Here is a 22,560-nt window from a genome sequence, read left to right on the forward strand (position 1 = left end):
TTTATCCCTCCTGTACCTCGCTTGCCTGTACTGTGTATTACCCCCGTTTTGCCCGACTTTGAGTTTTCTACCTTCTTTGAAAGCAGGATGCTAAGCCCCGCCCCCTTGCAGTCACATGACCGTTCACATGACCGTAGGTCCTGTGCCGGCTTGCTAAACTTCTACATTCAGGTCCTGTGCATCTTTATTTTCCGGCTGTTCTTGTCCCCAGGGGTCCCTACGGTGCGGGTGAGTCCCTGCTTTGCGGAGGCTGTACACTGGCACTGTCAGGACCCTGACACTTAGATTCTGCTGTCAGTTTTGACAGCAGCAAATAAGAAATCTGGAACAGTCAGTTTCAATGTCCATCATCTGTAACTGGGCTTCCTAGGAGATCCTCCAGTTTACCAATACATTATTATTATTTAGCGGCCTTCGACGTGATCTCGAGAAGTGGCGACTTGATGGATGAATGCTCTGTAGGAAGATCAATCTTGCAACCTAGATAGGTCAACCAGGGTCTTCGCCGCCATTATCTTGATAGTATAAGCCTTTATGTTGCTGGTCTTCCTCTTCGCCTTGTTCATTCTGTTCTTCCAACCATGATGTCAATCTCCAGTCATTGCTCTGTTTGTATGATGTGTCCAAAGTAGATAAGTCGTTGCTTGGAGATCCTTGCTTTGATTGTCATGTCTGGATGATAGATTCCAAAATTGATTTGTTTCTTCTTCTTACCATCCATGATATTGATGACATCTTTGCCGAGCACCACATTTCAAAGGCATCATTCTTTTGTCTTGTTTCGTTATCTTCCAAGTTTCACATCCGTGTGTTACCACAGAAAAGACCAAACCATGTACAAGCCATGTCTTGTTTCACCAATACACTGTAGTCTATTTCTTGCCTCCTAATGCTATTTTCTCATGATAAGTGTTTGGTCAGTTTTTAATTTCTGCGACATTTCTCAAGATATTAACTAAATTAGAATACTTGTGTTTTTTCATAGCATTTTTAGTTTGGTTCTTTTGCTTGTCTTTTTTTGGTGTGTCATGTTTTAAATAAATTTGCTTTGTTTTTGATACTTCCTCATATTTGGCTTTCACAAAACTTCATTGATATAGTGTTGTGCAGATAGCATGCATTTTTTTTCTAGTTTCCAGTGCATTGCATTAGCGGAAATGCACTAACAATCCATGTGTGCTTTTACATGTCGATTTTTCACATCTAGTGTAAATCTATGGGAAAAATCTGCACATAAAATTCCGCATACTAGCTAGAGAAAGTGACATGTTATGGATTTCAAAGGCACCACAGGTCAATTTATATTTCTTACCAAACAAACACAGCGGGCATGAGATTTCTGTATATCTCAAAGAAAAAAAAGTGTAGTCAGCTTACCGGTCTGTAGTTAAATCCCCCAGCCTGCCAATGCCCAGCACGGATTGTGGTGAGCATCCACATCAAATAGGAAAAGGGAAAAAGCACTGTGATCCAGCTCAGGACAAAGGCAGCTTCAGCTTTAGAAAATTTTATTGGACAACTTGAAAATATATATGTGCTTTAAAAAAAATGTTGTCACGATGACCCATCCTGTGTGACGCGACCCGCAGGCCGGTAACTAAAACAACAAGACGTGGCACGTGATACTGTCCTGTGTGACACGGCCCGCAGGCCGGTAACTAAAACAACAAGACATGGGGAAAGGGGAAACAGTTACAACGGTGGGCCCTGCAATAGGGAGAGGGGACGTGGAGACCTCCTGCACTCCCATGAGTCAGTGTCCCTAACGCTCCTAATGTTCCCTATGTCGGTTCCGCACCGGGCGCCGATCAGGAACCTGTCGCCCTAGCACACCCTACACCTATCCCTTGCTAGGGAGCTGGGTGGCACAGGCACTGTCCCCACCGCTGCACTAATACACACTAAGGAAAAGCACAAACAGCAAAACACCACTTAGCTTTACTCTGTTGCACTTGCTCCTGGCAACAGAGTCCACCACCAGAATGCAGCTCTCCTCCTGAATCGCTGCCACCAAGCTCTGTCAGAGCTACAAGGAAATCCACTATGACTCCTTCCACACCAGGGCTAAGACAGTGCTGCAAAGAACGCTCTCCAGCTCCTTCCTCCACCAAGGATGGTTGAAATGAACGCTATCACCAACACTGATTGTAACACCTGTGACTCTTTTATAGCAGAGCCAGAGCAATCACACCTGCATTATAATCATGTGCACTTAACTAAAGAAACCAGAGTGCAATGACGCTCACCACCACCGGGAGCAAACTTAGAACAAACGACACCACAGTGCAATAATCCTAATGGCCACCGGGGGCAAAAACCAAACTTACACACAGCTTAAGAAAAAAAAAAGGTTACCTGTGCTTTTTATCAGTCCTGATCCAGCATGAATCATGACATATGTGCATAGCAAGCATTGAGCACACCAGTAGGAATGATCGCCGCGTTACAATTAAACAGTCTTACTATATATCTCATCCACTTTGCTAGAGCTGTAAAATGTTGTATTTTTGGCACAATGAAAATGCGCAGCCTCAAACCTCCAAAAAACTCATTGTGGGAACTTAAGCTAACTAATTAAAACTGTTAAAAAAAAGTCCGGCACCTGAAGCACTACTTGAGGAGGTGGGAGTATATAAAACCAATAGACAGAACAGTGCACTAATACGTTTATTACTGAACCCTAATTAGCATATTTGATTTGCCTTGAGATTTTGCAGAACGTCAGCAGCAATTAGTGACACCAAAAGTCCTTGTTTATGTCAGATCTATACCCCCCTTAAGGCTATGTTACCGAGACATTTGTGCTCCAAAGTGAACATCATAAAAACAAAACGTCAAAGACAAGGAAAGAATTGCTATTTTGTTTTGTTTTTTCCACCCAACATGCAAGTTATTTTCTTTCTTTTGTGCATCAGATGGTAAAAATAATTGTGTCATTTAAACCTGCAACTTTTCTTGCACAAACAAGCCTTCAACTGAAATATAATGTTATTGCTGTTAGAAGAAAATAAGGAAAATAAAAGCACTAAAATGAAAAAATGCCGTATTTCCGTACAGTTATACATTTGTTTATAACTACGCCATTTTTTATTTCCATTTGTGACATTTAGTTTTTGTCATCAATATGTTCTTTCTATTGTTAAATGACTATGTGCTATGAATGCTGAGAATATGCTAACTGGTACTTTGTATTGCAGGTGGAATGGTGAATATTAAGAATCATACCCATACACTGGCCAGCTACACCTACTCTGTGCTGTCGGCCCTGCATTACGCTAATGGACAGCCTGTGGTACACATCTACACTGACACAGAGGTTAGGACTTTCGATGTGCAGGGTCCCGTCATTAATTTTAATGTGCTGGATGAAACTGGAGGCGTAATCGGCTATTCTCAGGTACATATTTGTCAAGGTTCATATAATCCATCTATGAAGTAATTTCTCTGTTATTAATTGCAATACATTATTCATGTTCCTTGCCTTTATTCACTTCACTTTGGCTTTATTTACATACAGTATGTGCAGGTTTAGGCTGAAACTTTTTTCTTTTCCCTTTGAGTTAAATATTCTGACAGGTCTTATTGTCTTAATAAATGTTAGTCCTTTAACGTGAATAGATATTTGCCACAGAGTAGAATCTAAGCATCAGATGCGTACACTTTACTGAACACAAATTGAGAAAATAAAAGCATCCGGTCTTCTACTGATTCCGTACAAGTGATGTTGCCTATTAAATTATAGTGAAAGAATGTAAAAAATGTAGAATTCTTTACAATGATGCCTAGAGTTATTCTGTCAAAAAACTATATGACATTTGAGAGTGCATTATAACAACCTTTATATGATTGCCTGCTGTAAAGAGGTTAAAAGGTCTGCAAAATTTTCAGAAGATTCTTCTTTTCCACAGATAGCTTATCAAAAACCACAGATCTCTGGTAAAAATAGACAGTTAGTGCTTAGAACTTACTCACTTACACTGAGTCTCAGCTAAATAAATGGTTCTATTAAATTCCAGTGCCAAGAGCTTGATGGTTCGGACATTCATAGATTATATGTTGGACAAGGACCTACCGAATTCACGTAAATTATAACCCAGAGGAGGTTTCCTGAACCAGTATATTGGTAGCCCATTCATAGGATATCAGATTGGTGGAGTCTAATACCTAGCATCCCACTGGTTAGCTTCTGCAGGTTCAGCAGTTGCTAGGTGTACACAGGCATTGATTAATTAAGGTGATTTGCTTGTTTATGATGTAAAACACCTTAATAGGTTGCCTGTTTGTGAGGAAATTCCCACATGTATTCAGGCTGTCTAGCAGCTGCAAATCATGCAGCTACGGCGACAGAAACTAAATCTCCAAGCACATCCAAATACTCAGAGACCACCCGAGCATGCTCAGCAAATCTCAAGTATACTCGCTCATCACTAGTGATGGCATTTTAGCTTAAAACTTTCGCCAGAAATGTTCTAAAGTCCTGACTCACAGGCACATTAAGTGGTGAGAGCCTTTTACTGAATTAGGCACTTAGTACTCCATTGATTCCATTCATTAAAGGGTTTGTCTGGTCAAAACCGCTAACTCTCCAGTCACTCTGTGTTATTGCAGACTTATGAATCCCCCCCAGCACACGAACTGTGCTCTGCAGAGATTCGCTGGTTTCAGACTTGGGACCGGAGGGTATGTATGAGTTATACATACCACTGGAGAGAGGACATGGCCTCGCTCCATACACTTGTATAGAGCCATGGCCGCACCCTCTGTAGTGAAGCAGATGACCAGTGGGCATGTCTAACTGGAAAGTGTGGCCTCGCTCCATACAAGTGTATGCAGAGCGAGGCTGCGCTCACTGGTCCAGGGGTATGTATAACTCATACATACCCTCTGCTCCTGGATCTGAATCGGCGAATTCCCGCAACTCACACTGTATGTGCTGGGGGAATTCATAATTCTGCAGTCACGCAGAGTGACTTCAGACTTATCGGTTTGACAGGACAACCAGTGCAAAGTATGGGGGAAATACAGCAGTTACAGGCAGTAGATGTTTTACTGCTTTGGATTTCCAATAGAATAAAATGTCTACAAGCAATGCACAAAGACGTGACATACACTAATGCAAACTGGCTGCAAATATAACATATTGAGTAGCACTAATGTAAAATGCTGAAGATTTTAAAACCCTGCAGTAATTTGTGAATATTCACCCTAAAACTACTTTCCAACAAGAGAGTGACCAAGGATATGTTGTATTACACTCTGTTCTACATTATTTGCCAAATATTTAGATATATAGATACTGTATATAAATGTACAAACAGTGTAATGAAGACTCGTGAGAATTATTCCTTGAAGCATAGCAATTGAGGCTCCATATTCAATCACAACATAATCTGGATGGAAATGATTATATTTTCAATCTGTTTTCCTTCTTGCCTACATCGTTCAGTTGGTTATTTAGAAAAATATGTTCAATTAATGATAACGATTCTATCTGGGACATTGTTTTGATACCTTTCAAGTACTGGATCCTACTAAAAGTTAAGCCTGTGTCGCTATTGACCATGAAACTGTAAAAGGCTTCTGTAAATTATACGTCCAATTATTTTCATTATCTGTCAGCTATACTTGCTTATCCCAAGTGGGATAGGATTATTTAACAGCACAAACAGATAAGGAACACTCTCCCGCTACATTACATGAAATCTTCAATAAGAGGTTATAATTCTCGTGAATATTTAAATTGATACTGCGCTAAATGTGGCAAAAGTTTTAAAAGTTTCCTTGAGTTACCAGAATTCATTGACCTATTGAATTCAAGTGTCTGTATTTTAAGTACTTTAGACAGATAATGAAAAAAGCCTGATATAAATTTAATGGAAACGAAAGTAAAATAGCACATTAACAGTGTAACTGTCATAAAGCATTAGGATTAATAAGATATAAAAAGCTAACAGTTAGTCTCCAAAATTTGCATAATTTACATGGCACGGAGACTATAAATATAAGCTCCTGATTATTCAACTCTTCGCTTGCTACTAATTTAGCTGTGTGCAGTTGTCGGGTGCTTATGCATAATCTCCAATCATTAGAAAAATTAGGTCATATTTATCTTTACTAACTGTCCCAGATATTAAGTCTGTTGATATTTACATCCATATGAAATTGCAGCATTGCACACATTTTCGCCGTGGTGTTGCTAAAGGTTCATTGGCCCTGCTGCCCATTTAGTGCAAGACCAAAATTTACTTTGGTATACAACTGCGAATTACACGTGTGATGACTGTATGTATACTCTCAAGTATATGCATTATGGATTCAAATAATTTTATGTACTTATGAAATAATTGTGACACATAATGCACATAAATAATCCAAATATACTGTACAGTCAAATATTACTAAATATTTAAATAAATAATACCTTTTGACTACGACCCAATATTACCTCTGTGCAGTGATTAATAATTACCTTTATACTGTTACCGTATGAAGCACACTAGAAGACCAGTATTATTTATTTATTTTATATGGATACCTAAATAAAACTACCCAATATAAAAACTAACCGCTATACAAAGTCTAATAAACACCACCACACCATAACCACTAGTATTACCGTTACTTAATCACTAAATAGTATCATACTGTTATTAAATTAAAAACAAATGCTTCGCACCCCAACTTTTTGCCTATTGTTTCCTTTTTTGACTATTTCTGTACCCGCTGTGTTACACATCACTTATAAGCACTGTGCTTCAGAAATATTGTTGTTATAGAGTCTATATTGTGCCCAAAATGGTGAACCACGCATTACAAGTGCTTACTTTTGTACTGTATGTCAAAAAGTAATAATGCAACATTGTGTACGCCACACGGTAAAAGATCCCCTTTTCACATTAATTCTGTTCCCGATGTTCAACCATATAGCATTAATGCCCACAATTATGCCTCCTAAAGAGTAATAATACTTTTTTACAAGTAATTAATCCCTTTTTTGTACACAAAGGACAGTAATGAGGCCCCATTTATACATGAACTCTGTCATAGTTACCTCCTTTGTTCCCACCATTAAATTTGTGCCCACTGTTAAGTAATATGCCGCTTTTCTTCCCTGTGTAATAATAATAAGTAATAATAGTAATAACTACCCTCTTTGTGTGGCCCTATATAATACCACCTTTGTGAAACCTAAATATTAATAGTGTATTTATAAAATATTCTAACTTATACTCAGCCACGACTAAGCAGAGTGTCACAATTGTAAAAGGCCTCATGTTCAAAGAGGCTGCCTTTGGCAGACTTGTCACAAGCCATTCTGACACATTCCAGAGGTACCCCAACCTTCACCCTTTCACCCATGTAGAGGGATCTGGTCTTACAACGGAGGCCAGTGGATTGCTTCTATGGTAGGGATGCTGTCCGATGGAGTGAACCAGAGGCAGGAAGGGTCGACAAGTAGGGACAAAGTCAAGAGGTCATATCAGGAACAGAACCATGAAATGAAAATATTCAAAATTTACGCTGGGATCAGAATACAGAAGCAATCAGGAAACCAATAGAAACAAGGAGCAGAGCTCAAGTCAGGTAGCAAAACTAATTGATTGGCAAGAGAAGTCAGAGACCCATGGTTTAAATAGCAGTCGTCTCACCAAAGACTCTTAGAAAGTAGTAAACAATAAACAGACTATTAAACCCATAGCTCTCTGATCTAGCAACACCAAAAGTCCTAGGATTTAAGCATAAATGATGCTGTCACGCATCACCCTCAACAAAGGCACGTCACTCCCTAGTGGCTGAAGCAGGAGCAAAAGAGACAAGAATCGGCAGAGACCTTACAACAAGTAACTGAGGACTTTTATTGTCTGTGAGGTCCGTGATCAAATGCAGTAGCATACTCATGCCACAAGTCAAATAGTTACGCAACTGCATTTCAGCATTACAACACTCTGAAAGGAGCTTATGGGTTCAAAGTATTATAGCAGACCTGGTGTCTATATTTCCACAAGATGCATGTGGAGCGGCCACCAGGGCCGTGGGGTACTCGGTGCCGGGCCGCTTCTTAAAGGGGCAGTGTCACAGCGGCGGTGACCCGGTCCGTGGCCAGGGGCTTTCAATAAAAGGGGCAATATTTACAAGGGATGAAAAATGAAGAGTTTTTGTATTAAGTGTTCGTGACGCCACCTGTGGTTTCTGGTCAGAGGCGACCAGAGCTGCAGTGCAGATCCTCTGGGACTGATGGTGTAATGCAGCAGAGTTGGAATAGCTCTCCACAGGCAGCGCTGTTGTCCCAGGGCAGTAGTTGTTATTAAAGATGTTAATTTTGCTGATGGTAGATGTAGCAGTGCTGAGTGAGTGTTGAGGAAAGAATTCAGAGGACACAGCTGGGTGCAGTTCCAAAGCAGTTCTGGTGTGCACAGATGCCCACTTGGTGCTGGCTCCTCCAGGTGAGGGATCCAGCCAACTTCCAGGCAGATGGAGAACACCTTTCCAGAACTTCCCTCAGTGTGTTCCTTTCCTGGCTGTCTTTCTGTGCTGATTTCTACTCCTCTTACTTCCCAGCACCTCACAGTCAGTGTCCCAGGCCAGCAGCTGCAGACCTTGTGTAGTAACGTCCTCTCTGCCTTACCTTGCTCCCTTATGGCTGCGTTTCAACAGAAGATAACTGTGGCTTGTGGCTGAGGTACCCTAAAGGTGCCTCTAACTCCGGCTTGCTAGTTGAGTCCATTATTCACTCTACTAGGCTAGGGTGCCGGAAACCACGTGCAACCTGATCCCTCCGCTTATGGATCGGGCCCCACGGAACGTATGGTCACTTATCCATGCCCCTAGGACCCCTTCCCTCTTCAGGGAGCTTTCTTCTGTCTCTTTCCCTCCCAGCACCTCCTGCTGACAAGGAGCTGCTGCACACATCCTCTCACTTCCTCCCCTTTGGGAAGACTGCTCTAGCGCTAACTCTCTTCTCCCACTCTGAACCTCCTAGCTCCACCAACCTCCCAACATCCTTTCCTTTCCCAGCAAGGATGAGATCATCCTCCCTTAGGGGCCATCCAGGGTGCCCTGCTGCTATAAGTGAGTGTTGGATGCAGGTGTTGGAGTTCTGTGAGATGCCTCCACCTTACCTGGGAAGTGGGATACTACACCTCTGGTTGAGGTGCAGTACCTCTGTGGCAACTGAACCGTCAGGGGCACCACACATGATTGTCTGAATGGGGTGATAAGAGTTCGCCTTCACTCCATCCAGACAGGCCTAGCCTTGGGCTATCTAAAAACCTGCAGCTAAGTCACAATGGTCTCTTTCTCAGCCCTGGAAATGGTGATATGTGCCTGTGAGAGCACTGATCTACCTAGTATATCAGGCTGTATGGACTGCATTGTTTGTGTTTATACATGGTGCCAGGTATTTGGCCTGAACTTTTCCTTTTAGATGCCTTTTCATGTGTAGTTCTATTAAGAAAAATACAGGATTTTCCTTAACTTCATTTATTTTTAATTCCTGCTATCACACATGAAAATAAAACTAAGGTTAGTAGCTTCAGAAAAATAGTGGACTGTTAACTTCTTGTGAGCTTGCTACAGAGTCCTCATCTACCGCAGAAGTCAACTCTTCTGCTCCCTAATGTGCTCACTAAAGTATAACTTTTAATTGTATCCTAAAAATGTTTAATATAAAGTCAACCATTAACTTACAAACAGACAGAACAGTGTTTAAAATGCTAGTGCTCAATGTAACTAGTGGTCATAATAAAAATTCGTACGATCTCACCAATGTTCCGGAATTTTGTTTCCATCACAGGCTTATGAGGCAGGATCAGGGAAAAAAAGGAGGATGGTGGAGGGGGAGAAGGGGATGGAGTTTGTTTTCCTCTATCATTCCTTGTCATGCTCCTGCATTGCTCCTGCCCTCACTAAGGCAGTCCCCAAGTATAGACCTGCTAAATTTTACCCATAAGAGGTACGTAACCTCTCAGGCATCATAAGCTTGTGATAGAAATAACATTCCTGAACACTGATGAGATCAAACCAATTTTTATTATGAGCACTGGTTACATTGAGCACTAGCACTTTATACACTGTTCTGTCTGTCTGTAAGTTAATGTTTGGTTTAAAATTATAATTTTATAGGATACAGTTAAGTTTTCATCAGAGAACCTATGGATTTAGCATTTTGAAAACTAAAGCTTGAAAATCCATTTAAAGTATAATGTAATTTATTTTCCCTTCCCCTTTAACAAACATGTAAGCAATTGGAAAGAAGTTCTTTACTTGCTTGCCTCCTTTTATACTTTGATAAATCTCATATTTTGTGAGCTCCCATTGGAAAAACTATTAGCAGATTTGTTTTCCAGCACCATCTCTATACTGATGACACCCAATTATACACCTTTTCTCCTGACATTACCCCTGCATTACTATGAAAAACCAGTGATTGCTGGCCGCTGTGTCTAACATCATTCCCCCCATTTCCCATATCTGAAACCGAATCTTTCCACAGCACTGTAATGTGTTTCCTCTCTCTATTAGCCCATCTAAACCTGATATTTCCATTTCTGTGTTTTTCTACAATAACTCCCAAGCAGCATGTCCATAGTCTTTAGGCTTGTATTTGACTCAGATATTTCCTTCACTCTCTTTATCCAATTACTCATTCACTTGTGTAACCTACACCCTAACAACATTTCCAGAATCCAACCTTTTCTTACCTTGAAACTAAAAAAACTCTCATTGTGTCTCTTATTCATTCTCGTCAGGTGAACTGAAGATCTCTACTAATTGATCTCCTTCTTACTAAAGGATCCCCTATCTTATCTACCCTGAATGCAGCAGCCAGGCTCATCTTTCTCCTCCACCCTGTGCCAGTCATTGCACTGGTTACCCATCCACTACAGAATACAACATCAACTTATCACTCTCACCCACAAAGCTCTTCACAGTTCTGCACCACCCTCCATCTTCTCCATCATCTCTTTCTAGTGCACTACTCATGCTTTCCATTCTGCTAATGATCTAAAAATAACATCCCCATAATCCAAACCTCCACTTCTGTCTCCAAAAATTATGACCAAAAACACATCCTTTTGGACAGGATTATCACACCACTTCACTAATCTAGCTGGTCTTTTTTCTCTCTTCATATAATAAATATAATTAATTATGATTATTATAACTATTATTCTGTATCGCATTGAGTATAAGGAATTACCTGATTCTTCATCCTTTAACCTTGTGAGGAGGAATGAGCTTTCTTGGTTAGATTCCTAAATTACTGTCTTGAAAATAGCCAATGGAGCTGGTTGCCTTGTTCCAAAGATCTTACAGGAAAATCAAGCACATAGCCAGGGGTTATCAAATAAATAGCAGTCAGGATGCAGCATAATACCAGAAAATGAGATGGAATTGTATTCAGGGAACAGACCAGGATTCAAACCCAGGTGGGAAACCACAAATACCAGGCAACAAATCCAAAATATGAGTCAATCTGAATCACAAAAACAAAAAAGTAACAAGTGTAGTATCTCCACGTTAGTAAGCACGAGTAAAATAAAACTATTTCATTATTTACCTGAATGGTGAATGGCACAAATTAACTACACCAGAATTGCTGTATTTGTTCATCCTGTCTTGCATAAAAATAAATACAAAATGATCACAAAGTCATAAACACTCCAAAATAGCAGCAATTAAAATTGGAGCTCATTCCGCAAAAAAAGCAAGCCCTCACAGATACAGTGGGACCGGAAAGTATTCCGACTCCTTTAAATTTTTCACTCTTTGTTTCATTGCAGCCATTTGGTAAATTCAAAAAAGTTCATTTTTTCTCATTAATGTACACTCTGCACCCCATCTTGACTGAAGAAAAGAAATGTAGATTTTTTTGCAACTTTATTAAAAAAGAAAAGTCGAAATATAACATGGTCCTAAGTATTCAGACACTTTGCTCAGACACTCATATTTAAGTCACATGCTGTCCTTTTCCTTGTGATCCTCCTTGATATGGTTCTACTCATTCATTTGAGTCCAGCTGTATTTGCTTAAACTGATAACACTTGATTTGGAAAGGCACACACCTCTCTATATAAGACCGCACAGCTCACAGTGCATGTCAGACCAAATGAGAATTATAAGATCAAAGGAACTGGCCTAGGAGTTGAGAGACAGAATTGTGGCAAGGCACAGATCTGACCAAGGTTACAAAAGAATTTCTGCAGTACGCAAGGTTCCTAAGAGCACAGTGGCCCCCATAATCCGTAAATGGAAGAAGATTGGGACCACCAGAAGTCTTCTTAGACCTGACCGTCCAGCCAAACTGAGCAATCGTGGGAGAAGAGCTTTGGTAAGAGAGGTGAAGAAAAACCCCAAGATCACTGTGGCTGAGCTCCAGAGATGCAGTAGGGAGATGGGAGAAAGTTCCATAAAGTCAACTATCACTACAGCTCTCCACCAGTCAAGCCTTTATGGCAGAGTGGCCTGACGGAAGCCTTTCCTCAGTGCAACACATATGAAAACCCGCATAGAGTTTGCTGAAAAACCCATGAAGGACTCCCAGACTAAGAGAAATAAGATTCTCTGGTCTGATGAGACAAAGATAGATCTTTTTAGTGATAATTCTAAGCAATATGTGTGGAGAAAGCCAGGCACTTCTCATTGACTAGAAAATAGGGGGGGAAGCCAGCACTGCTTAAGGTTAGGACGCATAAATTGGAGTGCATATGCACATAATGTCTAGCTGTATTCAAAAATGAGATATTTAGCAAAAAAATTGATCAATTCAATTGAGCCACCCCGCCGCGCCAAGGCAATCTCATATGGGGGGTCCTACTCTATATATTTTTAATAAATGCTATGCCATTACGGCCTCCTAAATACATTTAGAGCATGACCACATCAAGTGCAATCTGTACCTGAACATTACTGGATCGCTCCCATGAAGCCAGATGGAGCAAGTGCAGATGAAGGCCAACCAGGTCTGAACACAGACATATCAGGAATGGCCTCCACACATTGCCTGACCAGCAAACATAGATGAAGGGCGATGTTGGTCCAGACACAGGTGCACAATTAAATAAAGCTTGGGGCAGGGTGGGGCTGCCGTGTGTGTGCACAGCAGCCTAATCCATCACAATGAACACAGAAAAATTATGGCGGACATAACCAAGCGTGCACGGCAACAGTGGTGGTGAGCCACAAACCAACAACAAGAAAATAGGGGGGGAAGCCAGCACTGCTTAAGGTTAGGACGCATAAATTGGAGTGCATATGCACATAATGTCTAGCTGTATTCAAAAATGAGATATTTAGCAAAAAAATTGATCAATTCAATTGAGCCACCCCGCCGCGCCAAGGCAATCTCATATGGGGGGTCCTACTCTATATATTTTTAATAAATGCTATGCCATTACGGCCTCCTAAATACATTTAGAGCATGACCACATCAAGTGCAATCTGTACCTGAACATTACTGGATCGCTCCCATGAAGCCAGATGGAGCAAGTGCAGATGAAGGCCAACCAGGTCTGAACACAGACATATCAGGAATGGCCTCCACACATTGCCTGACCAGCAAACATAGATGAAGGGCGATGTTGGTCCAGACACAGGTGCACAATTAAATAAAGCTTGGGGCAGGGTGGGGCTGCCGTGTGTGTGCACAGCAGCCTAATCCATCACAATGAACACAGAAAAATTATGGCGGACATAACCAAGCGTGCACGGCAACAGTGGTGGTGAGCCACAAACCAACAACAAGAAAATAGGGGGGGAAGCCAGCACTGCTTAAGGTTAGGACGCATAAATTGGAGTGCATATGCACATAATGTCTAGCTGTATTCAAAAATGAGATATTTAGCAAAATAATTGATCAATTCAATTGAGCCACCCCGCCGCGCCAAGGCAATCTCATATGGGGGGTCCTACTCTATATATTTTTAATAAATGCTGTGCCATTATGACCTCCTAAATACATTTAGAGCATGACCACATCAAGTGCAATCTGTACCTGAACATTACTGGATCGCTCCCATGAAGCCAGATGGAGCAAGTGCAGATGAAGGCCAACCAGGTCTGAACACAGACATATCAGGAATGGCCTCCACACATTGCCTGACCAGCAAACATAGATGAAGGGCGATGTTGGTCCAGACACAGGTGCACAATTAAATAAAGCTTGGGGCAGGGCGGGGCTGCCGTGTGTGTGCACAGCAGCCTAATCCATCACAATGAACACAGAAAAATTATGGCGGACATAACCAAGCGTGCACGGCAACAGTGGTGGTGAGCCACAAACCAACAACAAGAAAATAGGGGGGGAAGCCAGCACTGCTTAAGGTTAGGACGCATAAATTGGAGTGCATATGCACATAATGTCTAGCTGTATTCAAAAATGAGATATTTAGCAAAAAAATTGATCAATTCAATTGAGCCACCCCGCCGCGCCAAGGCAATCTCATATGGGGGGTCCTACTCTATATATTTTTAATAAATGCTGTGCCATTACGGCCTCCTAAATACATTTAGAGCATGACCACATCAAGTGCAATCTGTACCTGAACATTACTGGATCGCTCCCATGAAGCCAGATGGAGCAAGTGCAGATGAAGGCCAACCAGGTCTGAACACAGACATATCAGGAATGGCCTCCACACATTGCCTGACCAGCAAACATAGATGAAGGGCGATGTTGGTCCAGACACAGGTGCACAATTAAATAAAGCTTGGGGCAGGGTGGGGCTGCCGTGTGTGTGCACAGCAGCCTAATCCATCACAATGAACACAGAAAAATTATGGCGGACATAACCAAGCGTATGCATATGCTAAGCTTTATTTAATTGTGCACCTGTGTCTGGACCAACATCGCCCTTCATCTATGTTTGCTGGTCAGGCAATGTGTGGAGGCCATTCCTGATATGTCTATGTTCAGACCTGGTTGGCCTTCATCTGCACTTGCTCCATCTGGCTTCATGGGAGCGATCCAGTAATGTTCAGGTACAGATTGCACTTGATGTGGTCATGCTCTAAATGTATTTAGGAGGCCGTAATGGCACAGCATTTATTAAAAATATATAGAGTAGGACCCCCCATATGAGATTGCCTTGGCGCGGCGGGGTGGCTCAATTGAATTGATCAATTTTTTTGCTAAATATCTCATTTTTGAATACAGCTAGACATTATGTGCATATGCACTCCAATTTATGCGTTCTAACCTTAAGCAGTGCTGGCTTCCCCCCCTATTTTCTTACTTCTCATTGACTGCCCAATACAATCCCAGCAGTAAAACATGGTGGTGGCAACGTCATGCTGTGGGGATGTTTTTCAGCTGCAAGGGCAGGATGACTGTTTACCATTGAAGGAAACATGAATGCTGCTAAGTACAGAGATATCCTGGATGAAAACCTCTTCCAGAGTGCTTTGGACCTCACACTTGGCCAAAGGTTTGCCTTCCAATAAGACAATGACCCTAAGCACCCAGCTAAAATAACAAAGGACTGGCTTAAGAACAACTCTGTGACCATTCTTGACTGGCCCAGCCACAGCTCTGGCCTAAACCCAATTGAGCATCTCTGGAGAGACCTGAAAATGGCTGTCAACCAACATTCACCATCCAACCTGATGCAACTAGAGAGGCTCTGCAAGGATGAATGGCAGAGGATCCCCAAATCCAGGTGTGAAAACTTGTTGCATCATTCCCAAGTAGACTCATGACTGTACTAGCTCCAAAGGGTGCTTCTGCTCAATACTGAGCAAAGGCTCTGAGGACTTATGACCATGTGATATGTCAGTTTTTCGTTTTTAATAAATTTGCAAAAATTTCTACATTTCTGATTATTTTTCAGTCAAGATGGGGTGCAGAGTGTACATGTTAGGCATCAGGTTCCTGTTGCTGCACAGCGGGAATCCCGAGCCCTGCTCCCGGCGGTCTCCCATTCCTCCCCAGCGGAGGTTGCTCAGCAAACTCGTCGGTCCCTGCACTCTGCCCAGACCACCTCCGTGGGTTTGCTTGCTGCTGCCACCTCTGGCACAGCTATTGCATTGCAGGCTGCTCAGCAGCAAGATTCTACAGGGACTAAGTCCTCATGTCGGGCCACTGAGCATGCCCATGGAGCGATCTCCCATTGGAGATCGAAGGTCACGTGCTCAGGTCCTGCTCCTGTTCGGATTGGCCCATCCGAGAAGCCAGGAAGGTACCGGACGCTCGCGGCTATAAAAGGTTCGCATGGCCGCTCGGCCATGCGCTAGGATACTCCGTATTTTCAGACCATGAGGAGTGAGTGATGTATGCGCATATGAATGTCTCTGGTGACTGACTCATTATGAAAACCCTACCCTTGGTATGCATGTGTTGTGCAGCCTAGCCTGCTAGCGCCCAGGCTTAGGTGTGGGTAGGGCAGAGTCGGAGTCAGGCATTAGTCTCCATCAGTGACTCAGCACACCACAGTGCACGTGCTCCACACTCCGTAGCCAGCGTCTATAGCGGCGTTTGCGGCAGCGACGCCGTGCGCTCAGAGGGCCTAGAGTAACTCTAACCCCGTGTCCTTGGGGTAGAGTTCTGTGGCCGCTTTCTGTGCGCTTTTTGGCCGGGCTCTGTGAGCTAAACAGGCTCCGGTATTTGCGTTCAGCGGCTGTGCGGCTCTGTGAGTCAACAAAGTTCACTCCTGTTCACACTGGGTGACGTAACCCACGTGTGACTGTTTTCACGCCGCTCTATTCTTCCGCCATTACCTAGCAGCACTGTACCACCTCTGCACGGTGGACCCCGGGCTGCAAACGCACCTACTATTATTTATAATTTGGTGCGTTCCAGCCCTAACAGTACATTAATGAGAAAAAAATGACCTTTTTTGAATTTACCAAATGGCTGCAATGAAAGAGTGAAAAATTTAAAGGGATCTGAATACTTTCCGTACCCACTGTATTTGCATTGAAAAATGAAAAGTTATGCATCTAAGAATATGATGCAAAAAGTTTTCTAGATAGAAGAATGTAAAATGTATTACTCTCAAAATATGGCAACACAAAGCAAAAGATTTTTTTAGTCATTGTATTTATTGTGCAAGTGTAATAAAACTTCAGAAATGTGGTATCGCCATAATCATTGATTGGTGGGTGTCCGACCTAAGTAACAAGCACCGATCAGCAGAAGGGGGAACCTTTATCTTTGTTGGGCTGGTTTAATAAAATAAAATTGTTCTTAAAAAATATCATCTTCAGTCACATACGCTTCTTGATCTTGATGCTATTTAATTGCTGTAGGGATCAATATGTATATTCATTATATATATATTACAAATTAATCCAACTGGATTAAAAATTAGATAATACAGACACCTCAGCAAATATCATAGAATAAACATACCATATGATAAGGAATAGCACCAAATTAGAACATCCCAGGACTCCAATGTACATTTTGCTGGGTGGCTTTCTCAAGAAGTATGATAACCAGGGACCTTCCCAGCCTGATAATGAGTCTGCAGCTGTTTGCTTTACCTTGGCTGGTTATGAAAAAATAGGGGGGACTTCATGTTGTTTTTTCATTTATTTATTTATTAGCTTAATACATGTACAGTAAACTACACACGCATTGGACCAATTATATAGCACAGGGACAATCTCCAGTTGATAAAACATTGATTTAATTGAAACAGCAGCACACAGCTGAGTAACTAAAATATCACTTGAATCAGGCTATCTACATCTGCATCATACTGCTATCAGGTTACATAGCAAAAATCTTTTGGCAGATTCCACTAGGATAAGGGTTGTTCAGTGAGTAAAAAATGTATTTCAGCATATCAAGGAATGGATGAAAAGTCTTTGAGAATTAGAGACAGTGAGTGAGGATGTACAGTATGTGCGAGGTTACCACAGTGTAGATTATATAGGCGTCTTGGAGGTCTATTCAATGTATGACTTCTTATCGAACCACGTGTCATGGTAACTTCAGTGTCTCCTTTTATAACAGCAATCATTGTCCAGTTTGAAACTAGATACACGAATAAATACAAGTTGTTCTCAAAGCAATAAAGAGCTGCAAGATTAAGCATTCATTCAGTGAAGCTTTTACTGAAGAATATGGAACAATATTCTTGAAATTGACCTGTCTAGCATTGGAACAGTTATAGGAACCGGAATGCATTTCACTAATGTTCTTAGGAGAATATCCATTTATTGCATTAAATGTGATGACTCAGTGGAGGGAAATTAATAATAACACAGTTAATGGAAGCTCTGGCCAGATTCCCAACAGTTACCTAAAATTACACAGACGATTGCTTGCTATTGATTTAATATATTGATTTAGTAGTTAGGATTCAGGAAACCTTGGTCAGCAGGTGAACATGCAACACAGAATGCAGACCTGGTATCAAGAACAACATGAGCAGAACTTGTCTGATCAATTATTCTATTTGCAGGAGAATAGAATCATTTTCCTCTTAGTTGGATGCTCTTCTGTTTAGCTTGGAGATAATTGAAACAGGCTACAGATATGTTTTGCAGGCACTCCATTATCTTGGCCTTCTTCTGAAGTCCTTCTCATCTAGATACCATGGCTCTCAGGATCCACAACCTATTATACCTTCTTGCCTTCAATTGCTCCTTTGCTGGGTCACTATCTGATCTATCCTGTACTTTTATCTCTGTGACTGATATTTGATGGGATCATGGCTTTCAGTGTGGCTGGAATTTTACTATGGAATCAATGAGAAGGAGACCATGTTATCATTTGGCTGACGGGCGACCTGTATGTTTATGTCACAGCACATGACCATATGCCAGAATACTGTAGTTAATTATCTAATAATATTACTACAAGTGTCATATATAGAACTAGGCAGATTAATTACTGATATTTGTATATATGTATATGACGGGTATGTATAGTCACAAATTGTACTGCACCGTTGTTCTGTCTACAGTTCATGTCTCTAAAATGGTTATACTAACTATAAAATATAAACCTATTAGGGCATAGCCAATTTTCATTTTCATTGTGGTTTCTTTTTTTCCTTCTCTTTTTCCAAAATCCTATACCTAAATATTGTTTATTTTTTAGCCCACAGCGCTGTGCAATTATGAGTTGTAGTTTTGATTGATACCACTAACATTACAAAATAATGCATAGAAAAACACAAAAAGTTACAGATATGGTGAATTGGTGAAAGAACACAATTCCTCTATGTTTTTTATGTGGGGAGGGAGTTAACACCATTCATTGTTTGATAAAAATGACCTGACGATGGAATTCTCCAAGTTAATATGGTTATGGTGATACCATACTTGTAAAGAAAATTAGAGTTTGTGTTTTTTTTTCCTAAACAAACCTTTAGGCGGATACATAGCCACATCAATGTGGAACTTTCAACTGCTCATAAATCAGTTTAGAAGCTTATTCAGGATAAGAAAGATGTGGGTTACAAGTCCTGTCAGAAAAGCTCATCAGTTAATTATCTCATTCTCATTACATACATGTCTACAGTTAGATGTATGCACACACCATATACCGGCAGGTATATGCACACACACCATATACGGGCAGATATATGCACACTATGCACACACTATATATCGTCAGATATATGCACACACACCATATACCGTCAGATATGTGCACACACCATATAACGGTAGATATATTCACACACACCATATACCGGCAGATATATGCACACACACCATATACCTGCAGATATATGCACACACCATATAACGGTAGATATATTCACACACACCATATACCAGCAGATATATGCGCACACACCATATACCTGCAGATATATGCACACACATTATATACTGGTAGATATATGCACACACCATATACCGACAGATATAGTCACACACACCATATACCGGCAGATATATGCACACACTGTCATTGCCCCAGGCTCCTCTTACCCTGCTGCGTGCGCCTCCCGGTGCGCTCCTGTTCCCCGGCGCGTCCCCATGCCCAACCTCCGGCTCCCTCGGCGTCGGGCACCTGCGTGCTGCCTTCCTCCTGGCGCGCAGCCTCTTGGGTAGTATGACGCGCTGGCCCTGCCTCCAATATGGCGGAGCCCATCGCTACTTATGATCGGCGTCTGGACAGGTAAGACGCCTGTTCTATGTATGCGGTGCCGCTGTCTCTTGCAGCGTTCTCTGTGTTACAGGCCCTCTTCCCTGCCGCTGTCTGCGCTGTTTCTGGTCTAAAGTTCCTCATCTTTACCTCTGCCTGCGCTGTCTCTGTCAGCTCCTCCTCTGCACTCCAGCCTTACTGTGCCATACTTGGGTCAGTTCCTCAGACCTTCCCTGCTTGTCTGTCTTGCTTTTCGCTCAGTGTTTTATCTGTGCTTCCTCTTTTGCAGTCTCCTGCTATTGCCACTCACTGCGTTCCAGTCCTGCGCCCTGCCCATTATCCACGGTCTCTGTGTTCCCCGGTGCTCACTGTACGGATTTGCCTATGCCTCCACTCCTGTCTAAAGTCCGAGAAGTTCCTTTGGTTCCGGCTGTCGCGGTTCCATCCCCTGGGGGTCTGCCCCTGACGCTCCCTGTATAGGTGGTGGTCCTCATTTGGGCGCTCGCCCTCGGGGGCTCTGGAGCCATGACCCAGAGGGTCCACTTCCGGGTTGCCTCTACGTGCCTCCCCGCTACAGCAACTGTAACACACACCATATACCTGCAGATATATGCACACACATTATATACTGATAGACATATGCACACACCATATACCGGCAGATATATCCACACACATACTGTATACCAGCAGATATATGCACACACATTATATACTGGTAGATATATGCACACACCATATACCGGCAGATATATGAACACACATACTGTATACCGGCAGATATATGCACACACATCATATACTGGTAGATATATGCACACACCATAGACCGGCAGATATATGCACACACACCATATACGGGCAGATATATGCACACACCATATACTGGCAGATATATGCATACACATACTGTATACCAGCAGATATACGCACACACATCATATACCGGTAGACATATGCACACACATCATATACCGGCAGATATATGCACACACCATGCACTGGCAGATATATGCACACACATACTGTATACTGGCAGATATATGCACACACACCATATACCGGCAGATATATGCACACACCATATACTGGCAGATATATGCACACACATACTGTATACTGGCAGATATATGCACACACACCATATACCGGCAGATATATGCACACACCATATACCGGCAGATATATGCACACACAACACATACCGGCAGATATATGCACACATGTCATATACCAGCAGATACAGTTGTAGCCAAAAGTATTGACACCCCTGCAATTTTGTCAGATAATACTTAGTTTCTTCCTGAAAATGATTGAAAACACAAATTCTTTGGTATTATTATCTTCATTTAATTTGTCTTAAAGGAAAAAACACAAAAAGAATTGTCCTAAAGCTAAATTGGATATAATTCCACACCAAACATAAAAAAGAGGGTGGACAAAAGTATTGGCACTGTTCGAAAAATCATGTGATGCTTCTCTGTGTAATTAACAGCACCTGTAACTTACCTGTGGCACGTAACAGGTGTTGGCAATAACTAAATCACACTTGCAGCCAGTTGACATGGATTAAAGTTGACTCAACCTCTGTCCTGTGTCCTTGTGTGTACCACATTGAGCATGGAGAAAAGAAAGAAGACCAAAGAACTATCTGAGGACTTGAGAAACCAAATTGTGAGAAAGCATGAGCAATCTCAAGGCTACAAGTCCATCTCCAAAGACCTGAATGTTCCTGTGTCTACCGTGCGCAGTGTCATCAAGAAATTTAAAGCCCATGGCACTGTGGCTAATCTCCCTAGATGTGGACGGAAAAGAAAAATTGACAAGAGATTTCAATGCAAGATTGTGCGGATGTTGGATAAAGAACCTCGACTAACATCCAAACAAGTTCAAGCTGCCCTGCAGTCCGAGGGTACAACAGTGTCAACCCGTACTATCCGTCGGCATCTGAATGAAAAGGGACTGTATGGTAGGAGACCCAGGAAGACCCCACTTCTTACCCCGAGACATAAAAAAGCCAGGCTGAAGTTTGCCAAAACTTACCTGAAAAAGCCTAAAACGTTTTGGAAGAATGTTCTCTGGTCAAATGAGACAAAAGTAGAGCTTTTTGGGCAAAGGCATCAACATAGAGTTTACAGGAGAAAAAAAGAGGCATTCAAAGAAAAGAACACGGTCCCTACAGTCAAACATGGCGGAGGTTCACTGATGTTTTGGGGTTGCTTTGCTGCCTATGGCACTGGACTGCCTGTCTGTGTGCATGGCATTATGAAGTCTGAAGACTACCAACAAATTTTGCAGCATAATGTAGGGCCCAGTGTGAGAAAGCTGGGTCTCCCTCAGAGGTCATGGGTCTTCCAGCAGGACAATGACCCAAAACACACTTCAAAAAGCACTAGAAAATGGTTTGCGAGAAAGCACTGGAGACTTCTAAGGTGGCCAGCAATGAGTCCAGACCTGAATCCGATAGATCACCTGTGGAGAGATCTAAAAATGGCAGTTTGGAGAAGGCACCC

At 42.0% G+C, this 22,560-nt stretch overlaps 1 protein-coding gene across 1 annotated transcript in view; it reads left to right on the forward strand.

Annotated features, from left to right (window-relative positions):
- The window catches only part of MOCOS (molybdenum cofactor sulfurase), a 420,261-nt gene that overhangs the window by 248,856 nt on the left and 148,845 nt on the right, over positions 1 to 22,560 (forward strand). Inside the window, exon 6 of the mRNA XM_073587739.1 lies at positions 3,198 to 3,397. Coding sequence (XP_073443840.1) covers positions 3,198 to 3,397 — 200 coding nt within the window. The remainder of the gene's footprint in view (positions 1 to 3,197; positions 3,398 to 22,560) is intronic.

The sequence above is a fragment of the Dendrobates tinctorius genome, unplaced genomic scaffold (genome assembly GCF_039654945.1).
Source record: "Dendrobates tinctorius isolate UK_male_01 unplaced genomic scaffold, ASM3965494v1 ptg000102l, whole genome shotgun sequence".
In the NCBI taxonomy this organism is placed as follows: Eukaryota; Metazoa; Chordata; class Amphibia; order Anura; family Dendrobatidae; genus Dendrobates; species Dendrobates tinctorius.